We start from the raw sequence: 10,606 nt of genomic DNA, 5'->3' as shown, positions 1-10,606 counted from the left end.
AGTATCGGTATCGGGCGAGTACTGGAAAAAGTGGTATCGGTGCATCCCTAATTATTATCAATATTTAAAACACGAGTAAATTTTTTCAGGATTCTTTGATGAATAATAGAAAGATCAGCATTCATCTGAAATAAAAAGCTTTTGTAACATTATACACTCTACCATTGAAAAGCTTGGAGTCAGTTTTTTTTTTTTGAGGAGGGAGGGGGGGTTATATAAATTAATACTTTTATTTAGAAAGGATCCTCCGGTAAGACTTTGTCAAAGGTTTAATAGACACGGGAGAATCGTTGTCATTTAGAAATGAGATCGTGTGGTTGTCTGAATCAAGATCGCGAACTTTTAATGATTAATTGTGCAGCTCTAGTTGCACCCCCTTTAAATGTTGTCCCACCGCAGAACTCTCAACCCTCTCGAGTGTGTCCAACAAATTAAAATCATGCAGCATCATAATTTTGACATGTTAAATTGTTTTTCAATTGAAGTAGCAATATGTTTGAAGAAGGAATACTTTAATTTAAACAATGTTTAAATGTAATTTTTAGCTGTGTCCCACATTTTGCATGCAGCCCTGTTTTTGCATGATTTCTGTGCATTGGTGTAATGTTCCTTAAATTTGTAACGCTTGCATATTTTGGTAAACAGACAAATATACAACCTTTTTCCATTTTTCTTATTTTTTTTTTCTTAATACATTGTGGTTGCATTTGTCAAGTTCAGCCATTCAAAAATGGGAGAAACATAAATAAATAAAAACCGGCTACAGACAGACTTGCAGACTTTGGTCCAAAATAGCTAGTTGCTGTTGTTTAATTTATTTTTTTTTTTAATTTTTTTTTTATAATAATAATTCAGACAATGATACAAACTGGTAACATGGTTGAAATTGCAAATCTCATAAAAAAATGTATATAAAAAAGTTCTTTATAAAATAAAACTGCTGCTTTTTGCTGACTATTTGTTGGAGGGGACAAAATGACACTTCTTTTCTAGGGTTTTTATCCATATTTTGTGCCTTAGTCGTAGAAAAAGGCTTCCTACTGTGTTAGAGAATACCGCTAACTGAACCTTATGCAGGATGGCAGCAATAATTAGCTGAACCAAATACTCTTGAGATGATTCAGATCTTCCTGTGATTTCCTTTTAACTTCCTGACTTCCCGTACAGCTCTGCACAGACAGAGCTAATTCTGCTGTTAATAGAAGATTTTTTAAGTTCGAAGCCAGCAGTTCAGTTTTGCCAGGGGTTGAATGTAATGTAGTCAGGGTTTTTGGTTGTTTTTATGTACTGATTGAGGTTTTGGCAGCAGCAGTATGTTAGCTTTGCCAAAACACTGTTATGTTAGGCGCTCATAGTGTTTAGAAATGCCATCAACAGATAGTCTTTAATATCTAGATGCAGAAGAGGAAAAGAGGACAAGGAATGTTTAAATCTCCAGTGTATTGGCAGGAGGATGTGAAGATCAAGCTGTTGCTGTCACTCTGATCTGATTAATGTTTGCCTGATTTAAGACTGATCACTGGCGTTGTGAGATTCACACATTTGTTTCACCTCTTTCAAACTATGTATGCGTGATTCTCACAAAGTCTGTTAAGAACGTTTCAATCCAAAATGGTTGTGAATAAATAAAAATAAATACATTTTTATTATTAAAAATAAATAAGAAGTTATTTTGCATTTTACAATCATTCTTAGAAATGTAGACGTTTTCATGATAGTACAGCTTCATTCGGTACATTTAGTACAGAATTAAATTTGACATAAACTGGAAAAACATTTTAATATACGTTTACTGTGATTGTTGTTATTATTTTCTAATTCATTTAATTGAATTTAATTGAAAGTAAAATGATACACAATATTTAGTGTTTGTTCTAATGCCTTAAATTTATGATTAAAACAAATCCAGTTATTTCTTACAGTAATAAAACACGGAGAATCTTATGCGAGAATCTAATCATTGTTGGGAGGTTGGAAATTGCTACATTTTCATTAAAATAGCTAACGCAATCATATAAAAAAATACATTGATATATAACCTAATATAACATATTTATAAAACTCTAGGAAGATTTAAATATAAAATTTAAGGTACAGTATGTACGTTTTCACCACTAGAGGGTGCATATTCAAAACAAACAAAGAAACAAAGGCATAGTTTGATGACGCCGTGACTGAGTGTGGAATCATGGGAGTTGTCGTCTTCATCCCCACAGCCGACGCAATCCGACGGGATTTATTAACATCGTAGTATGAAGCAGAGTGAGGCGGAAAGCCAACGAAACGAGGCTGCTCAAGCAATTGCTAATGAGACGAGAGTGACACACGGCTCGAAAGCAGCGGAGCTTTTATTATGACACACTTTAGCTCTTCCGCTCCTTCCGGTAGTGCGTATGTGGGGTAAAGCAGTGCTATTTTATCATACTAGATACGTTTGAAAGTTCTATTATAATGCTACTCTGTGCGGTCGTCACCTGTCTAATAAAACGCACAACATATTAAAGTGTCTTTGGTGTTTCCATGTTTTCTACAAAACCGGAAATCGAGGGGTTATGACGTCATTGGCAGGTGACACAATGACACTATAGACCCGTGTCACTAGATAAAATTGCTTATTTCTCTGGATTTAAACATTTGTCGCAACATTTGGGATAATGTAAGTACACAAGTCAGCAAAAATATATAACACTGTTCTAGTGGTTTTTGGATATTTTAATAAAAAAATCGTATATATTGCACCTTTAATATAATCTAAAATTAAATGTGAAAATATTATATCATTATTAGTGATGAAACGATTAGTCAGCATTATCGCCAACATCGACAATAAAAAAAAAATATATATATATATTATTTTTATTTATATATTAATATATATTAATATTTATTTTGTCGAGTAGTCATTTAATCTAAGATGACCTAATGTTAGAACTTGAAATAATACGATTTGACGAGTGTGGCGCTGTAGCGCAAGACTGTAATTCAGCGCTCCTGGATGCAATTCAAGAGAAGAAGACACAGTGCTTTAGAACAAACACAGCCAAACCTCAAGCTGCTGAGCGGCGTTTGGATGAATATGCAAATAGATGCTGCACGCTTTCATCTCAATAATTAAATAAACACAACAAAAACTGACAGCAGTGAGAAAGCAGCAGTTAAGAACACATCTGATTACAACGATGTAGATGTTTGCACAAGCTCTGCAGTTCGGTATTCTAATAAAGTCCTGTCACGTCACGCTTATTTATATAGTACTTTATGCAATAGATAGCCTTAAATCAAGCAGCTTTACAGTATTAAGCATGCAAAACCAGAGTCCGTGTCGCTTTTAGTTAGAATTACAACTTGATTTTCTGTTATAAAGCAACTCTCCAAGTGTGGACCTAGCTAATGATAAAAAAATTTTATCAGTGGGAATGAGATCATGTTGTGAATAAAATAGCTTATCCAAAAATAAAACGTCTTATCACTTACCTTTATTTTGTTTCTTATCCATATGACTTACAAAAGGAGATGTTAGGCAGAACGATGTGCCATTCAGTTACTTTTTTCATATAGCTAATTAAATGGTGAATGAGAGTTTCTCTGTCTGTCATTTTGTGTATAAATTAATTGTATAATAATTGTAATTACATATTATGATTTTCAGAAACTGAAGTGGTTTGCTTTATTTGTTTGCTTTATTAGAGTATGTATAACTCAATATTTTAACTAATTGCAAAAGCTGAGTAATCAAAGTCTACTGGTTAATCAGTGAAATAATCGACGATTAGTTGATTAATCAATATAATAATCGTTAGTTTAATCGATTATCAAAATAATTGTTTGTTGCAGCCCTAAGTTTTATATTAAAATTGATTACAAATGAAGAGCTTCATATGATTAATCACTCTTGCAGAATAAATAATGTTCATGAATGGTGGATTTTAAAGCTTCTCCTAGTAGTGAAAATGTATATGTGTATTTGTGTGTGTTTGTCTTCTCTCAGTTCCATAACTCTTCATGTTCATGACATCCACATTTTGTATATATATATGTATGTGTGTGTGTGTTTTCTGAACCATCAGATTCACATAGATATTCCCCGGATGAGTCCAGAAAGTTTAGTTCTGCAGCCCAAGGTAACTGAGGTAAGGACAGATGGACCGCCCAAAATCACGTCACATGCTACTGTCCACCAGCCACTCAAAAGCATGTCACTCGATCATCATCCATCTATCTGTCTGTCTGTCAAACTCTCTGTCTGGTCAGCTAGCTGAGTCTCGAGCCCAAAATATTTTGTCGGAAAGCGTGTGTTAAGGTACACAGGAAATAGAATACCAGAACAGGAAGTAGAATTCAGTGAGTTTCTTCTCAGGCGCAGCCTCAAACGGCCAGGCTTGTTTCTCGCTGAGCTTTCTCGCTAGTCCGTTCTGTCCTAACCTGCTTGTGCTCCTCTTTTTGTGTCTCTTCCCCGCAGATTCACATTGACATACCGAGAACTAATCCTCTTATACCTCTCTTTCAACAAGCTTCTGTGCAAGAGGTGAGACGGTTGCACCACCCATTTTACTCCGCTTGACTCGTTCATCCTTACAAACTCACACCCAGTGACTTTCCCAGCCACTAGAAAGCACCTTAAAGAAACAGTTAATCTCAGAATGAACATGCTTATGTCTTTTCAAACCCATAAGATTGTATTTCCGCCATGTAACACAAGAGGAGGAATTCTGACTATGGTGGTCAGTGTTTTCCATGCTTTCAAAATGACTGGTGATTAAAGCTTTAAGGATTCATAAAGGATCCAACTTCACCATAGAAATGTCATAAAAGTAATCTATACATACCATTGATGTGTGTGAAAGACTAGACCAAAATCTAGTCTAACCTAAAAAAGTTGGGGATTTTTAAACCAATATTATTATTTATATTGTAAACTACTTTAATAAATGTAAAATATTGTTTCACATAAATTAAATGCAAAAAAAGTCAAATGTATTTTCATGATAATAAAGGACAATTTCTCATAATTCTGCAAAAATAAAACACAGATATTATATTATATTATATTAACGTCATTTTGTATTTGTCATACTGCCTTAAATGTATGCTAATAAAATAAAATAATGTCCGCTCTGTTCCTCATATGAATGTATTGTATGACTTCAGAACACTTTGAATGTTGGGCACAATCATATAGACCCCTTTAGATCCTTCTTGAATCTTAGAAAATGTCAGTTCCAATTTATTATGATTGCATGGACAAAAGCAACCAATGCAGTTCTTTAAAATATTTTCTTCTGTATTGTTTGGAAGAAAATGCGTCATGCAATTTTGAAATAACATCAGATGAATAAATAATGACCTTTTTTTTTTAAGCACTAATCCATTAAACTGAGTTAATTCACATTGAGTCGGCTGGCTTTGAAATACTATTGCTGCATTTATATCACATGAGAGCATGCAAAAAATGTCTTGTAATGACGTCTCTGCCATTGGGGCATGCACTAACAAAAAAAAATAAATCCGTTCCAGACTGCCTTAAGGTCTACTTTTTTTATTTTTTATTTTTTTGGAGATGCTGGCTGAGTGTTTTTGTTGGCGTACATAACCAGACCCTTGATTTGCATATTCATATCATTAAATTTAGTGTTATGGGCTTGCTGGACATGGTATGTCGATGCATTGTGGCCCTGAGCAAAATTCCTCCTCCTCCTTTTCCCTCGCTGCCTTTGAAAAAATTACTCTGCATTTAAAAGGACTATCAAAAAGCATGCAGTGTTAAGTAAAAGTAGGCCTCCACTGTGGATGTCTCCTAACCAAATAAATGGATAATGTATTCGCTTCAGGCGCTTCAATACACTCCAGCTCGCTCATTGATTTCTGCTGCCTGGTTTAGTGTCTAATTTCCGCTATGTAATGGGCTTCTGGAGGAGAGCGAGATCTTGCCATGCCTACCTCAAGGAGATGGGAGGGTACGAGGGAGAAAAGAGGCAGGAGATGTCAGCTATGTGGAGAAACTCACATTACCAGTCTAAAGTCTTTGATAAATGGAGCTTTGATCATAGAAAAGAACGCAGATGAGAAAGACGCACCATTTGATCGACAGGATCCGGAAAAAAACTAGCGTGAGCTGCCTTGTACACATTTATTGTTTAGGGCTCAACGTGCGAGATGAGTTTATTTGGGGATGACAGATACATTACGCCCTGAAAGGAGCGCGGGAGATGTCAGTTGCATGAGGCAGAGAGAAGAGAAGAGAAAGAGTCTTCCATTTTCCCTCTTGATTTAAGTCAAACTTCATGCTTCTTTCCATTGAGCTGACAGCAAGGTGAGACAAAAAATCAAAACAAAACAACAACAAAAAGTCACCGTCACTTTAAATTAAGGTGTTGTTTCCAAAGAAAGGAACGCAAAAGTCCCACAAAAGTTCTTGGTTTTGACTGTCAAGAGATTCAACTTAAAAACAACATCTGTAGTTAAAGAACTGAAGTTACTCCAAACTCAGACACAATACTACATATATATTCATAAATGGATTTAAAGAATGGATTTGATTTTGCCAAGTAGGACATGTTCCTGGATCACATAATTTAGTCAAATTACTGATGTTGAACTTTTTTTTTTTAATTTGTCAACAGACAAGACAGAATGTGCATCGTGACAATAGTAAAACAATTTAAATTGAAACATGATGTTGACAAAAATGACAGTACAGAATAACACATACATTAAGACTGCACAATGTTTTTGAAGAAAATCTGAGGGAAAAAAAATGCTAGTGTATGTCATGTTGTTTATGTGCTCTTTCCATAACAAAATATTGTTCTTTCTGGAGCAAAGGACGATTTTCACATGTTTTTGTTATTTTATAATGCTTTCTAAATATATAATAGATAAAACGTTTGAATATGAGGTTTAATGTTGTACTTTATCAACTAAAATATATACTTTTTTATCAAATAAATAAGACATTTAAGTTACAGTACATTTGACTTGGATGACATGGCAAAATATTGATTAAATTAAGCATATCTATTTAGTATCTACCCTAACTACTGACCCTAAAACTGTTGATTAGACTATTGAATGCCTAACCTAATTTCTAAAGCCCTCAAATGCACATGGGAAGCTCCTACTTTCACATCAAAACTGAAATATTCCTTGGGCTTAAGCTTATCCCTAGGTCTAAACTAAACCAAAGTCCCTTTAAGGCAAGTCATGTTACTCGGCGGCCATCTTTGAAATGCCTCTCAGGCATGCAAGTGCAGCTCCTATCTCTTTGAATGATGAAACATCAAATTCTCCAAAACTGTTCACCAAGCTTACGATTAAATTTCATATTTGAAATCACCAATGAAATCTGACAACAACTGTATCATAAATGTTATGATACAACAACAAAAAAAAGTTAATTTTTCAGGCTAGATTAGCCAGTGCACATGCACAGTCCTAGGCCCTGTTTACACTAGTGCGTTTTCGTTTTAAAATGGCATTTTAAAATGAAAACGATCCATGTCTACACTGGAGTTTTCACTGCGTTTCAGAAACGATCTCCGTCTACACTACACAACCAAAAACGCATGTCACATGACCATTCATGCAGGTACAACCATAGGTATGTATAGGTAGATACCCTATTATTTAGATGGCGGATGCATCTATGTGCTTGGAGCGGTCAAATGGGGAATCTACCTATACACATCTATGGGTACAACAATGACCATGATGTTATTGTTTACACGGTCGTCAAGGATACGCAGAGCGAATGTGGGCAGCCACCGTTTTCAAAAGTCTCCGTTTTGCTCCGTTTACACTGAAACACAACCCCGGAGTTTTGAACTAAAACGGGGACTGCATCATTTTCAAAAGTCTCTGTTTTCGAGGGTCGAAAACGCTGGAGTAGTGTAAACGACAGGCGTAACCATAGCAAAAGTAATGCATTTTAAAACGAAAACACACTAGTGTAAACAGGGCCCTAGGCGCATGTCGCAGAACGCTGACTGTTTCTATAGCAACCGGGGCTTCTAACGGCAGCTGCAGTGACGTGCTGACTTTACCGATTAGGGATTGGCTCTTTTGCTTAGAAGGTGGGGCTTCGTTTGATAGCTCGGCCATATTGAGTGTTACTTAAACTTACCCCTAAAATTAGAAATGATCGATTGATATTGATTGATGTTTTTGACACATCCAACCCTAGCCCTAACTTAGGGGCCGTTTACACGACAATGTTTTCAGCCAAAACCAGGAAACTTTTTATGCGTTTTGACTATTTGTTTACACGACAACGGCGTTTTGGGGACTGAAAACGCATATTTTTGAAAACGGGTTTCAAAGTGGAAGTTTTTGAAAACGGCACCGTTGTCGTTTCCGTGTAAACACCCAATACGGGAATCTTTGAAAACGGTGACGTCATGCGTATGCGTAGTACGTGTTCGGTATGTAGACATGCGCAGTACGTGTTGATTTTAAAAGCAAGCGCGAACAAACATACACAACAATGGCGGGGTACATGGTACTGTTGTTGCTGCTCAAGAGTTTGCTAACGCTTCTTCAGCGAAGTGTGGATTTACTTCACCAATATTACAACCAACATCGCAGACGCATCATATACATCATATAATCGTCACTTCCCTACAGGTACTGTTTACTAACAAGTTGACAGCGCCAACTACTGGCCTAGCATACGTAATGCAGCGTTTTGGTCCGTTTTCGCGGATATGTGTAAACACGAATCATTTTGAAACGAGGGAAAAAACTTTTCCGTTTTTGACTACACTGTTGTCGTGTAAACGTACGTAGCCTTAATCCTAACCCTAAAATCTGATTGTTCAATTGCAATGTTGTGCCAGAACCCACAATTATATAAATCCAGAAACACATCCAACTTGGCAAACCACAAATAAAGAGAGAACCCCATCTAATAATAAATATGCACACAGCTACTTGTAATTTCTCACCTTGCTGTCTGTGCTATTGAATGTCATGATGTTAATGATTAAAAAGCTGAGAAGGCTTAATTGATTTTCTTAATTGATTGCTGGCTGGGGGTGGCTGATCCCACTGTGTCTCTAATTAAAACCGTTTGAGTGACCTTGTACGCTCAAATTCTACTACTAACAGTTTTCCTGTTGTATTGCATGAATCAGTATATCAATATATGCTACTTACAAATGCTGAATATATATATATTCTGATATCTTCTTCTTCTGCTGCTTTTTACTAGATCTTTGAGCGTATTCTGTTCATCTGGGCGATACGACATCCAGCCAGTGGTTACGTTCAAGGCATCAATGACCTTGTCACACCCTTCTTCGTTGTTTATGTTTTCGAGTATATCGGTAAGTCAATAAACCTTTTACAATATGAGATTGAGAGTTATGAGTTATGAATCCAAAAACAGCACAGCTGTGTAAACTCACTAGTTTTCTGTTCTTCACTTTTGGTGTTAAGCCAGCGTGGGAGTTTTATGCCCAGTGGCATGAATTTTAATATAATTTCTCAATCACAATTTCATAAAATTTGTCATAACTTGCCCCTTTAAACCTTTCCAAGGATCTTCCTTTTCTTTGTGAGATTCAATCGTTGTGATTGTTCCCAATGTCTTTCATTTTCTTGACCTTTACACCTTTAAGTGCTTGATTTCCAGTAGACTTAACGGGATGTCCAGACTAATGATTTTGAAGGGCCCAGAGGGACCCTTCCAATGGACTTATGAGACAGTAATAACCTGAACCATGCAATGAACAAGGGTGGCTCAATTGATGCACTCAATGGATGGAGGATGGGGTCTTTTCCCCAGGCTCTGCAGTTGTTGGCATCCATGGGGATACATTTTCCTGGGTAGTTTGACCTTTGGTCGTTGTCTAATCCTGAAGAATCAAAGCCTCCACTTTGTTTTTACAAGTTCCGTCCAATTTGTCCTTCAGGCCTGAAATATACTCTACACAAATACACAAATGCTTTGTGTGACAGTGGTTGACCTGAAAGAGAATGGTTATGTCGCATCAATGCTCATTAGCATACATTTCTGCCCAACTTTGTAGCATTGCCAACCGTTGCAGTTGCTCATGTCGCCGCAAATTACACTCCCCTGAGAATGAGTGACTTCTGGGTGCTTTGTCACACCAAATCGCTCTCAATGCAGGGTGTCCGTGGGTCCTTAAAAAGTCTTAAAAGGTCTTAAATAACGTTTTCCTAATATAAGGCCTTAAAAAGTCTTAAAATGTCTTAAATTCGGATTCGAATTGGCACATTTGCAACAGTTCGTTTTTTTACACATACAGATTGGTGCTATGCAGTCAATCCGTTTTGCAGTTCTTTAAACTGTTGTTTTCGCTTGCAAATCACTGTTCACAGGCTTGCAGTGTTTTTGACCGTCTTTTGGTGAAAAAAACGTGCCAAAAGTGTAAGGGCGGAAAAATGGAAGTCAGAAGCATGCAGATCATATTTATTTTGCGTTAGCATGAAGCTGCAGTTTCACAATACATGAATTACACTTACGAATAACAGTAAAATGCTGCAAATAATTTTTTCTTGCGCTTGAAACGCGATTTACACCGTTACAAAGCTTCTCTTGCGCATGCAAATTTAATTTACGCTTACAGTCTTATGTACACTTCCACAA

The 10,606-nt window shown here is 36.4% G+C and overlaps 1 protein-coding gene across 2 annotated transcripts in view; it reads left to right on the top strand.

Annotated features, from left to right (window-relative positions):
• LOC107666215 (TBC1 domain family member 22B) overlaps positions 1-10,606 on the top strand; it is a 154,923-nt gene that overhangs the window by 52,946 nt on the left and 91,371 nt on the right. For both annotated transcript variants that reach the window (XM_016457430.1, XM_016457429.1), the window contains exons 7-9: positions 4,068-4,130; positions 4,460-4,525; positions 9,206-9,320. In XM_016457430.1, the coding sequence (XP_016312916.1) occupies positions 4,068-4,130; positions 4,460-4,525; positions 9,206-9,320 (244 nt within the window). The remainder of the gene's footprint in view (positions 1-4,067; positions 4,131-4,459; positions 4,526-9,205; positions 9,321-10,606) is intronic.

Source organism: Sinocyclocheilus anshuiensis, unplaced genomic scaffold (genome assembly GCF_001515605.1).
Source record: "Sinocyclocheilus anshuiensis isolate Anshui unplaced genomic scaffold, SAMN03320099.WGS_v1.1 scaffold1016, whole genome shotgun sequence".
Taxonomy (NCBI): domain Eukaryota; kingdom Metazoa; phylum Chordata; class Actinopteri; order Cypriniformes; family Cyprinidae; genus Sinocyclocheilus; species Sinocyclocheilus anshuiensis.
The sequence above is the reverse complement of the archived record's forward strand: the minus strand, read 5'-3'. Positions and strand labels throughout refer to the sequence as shown.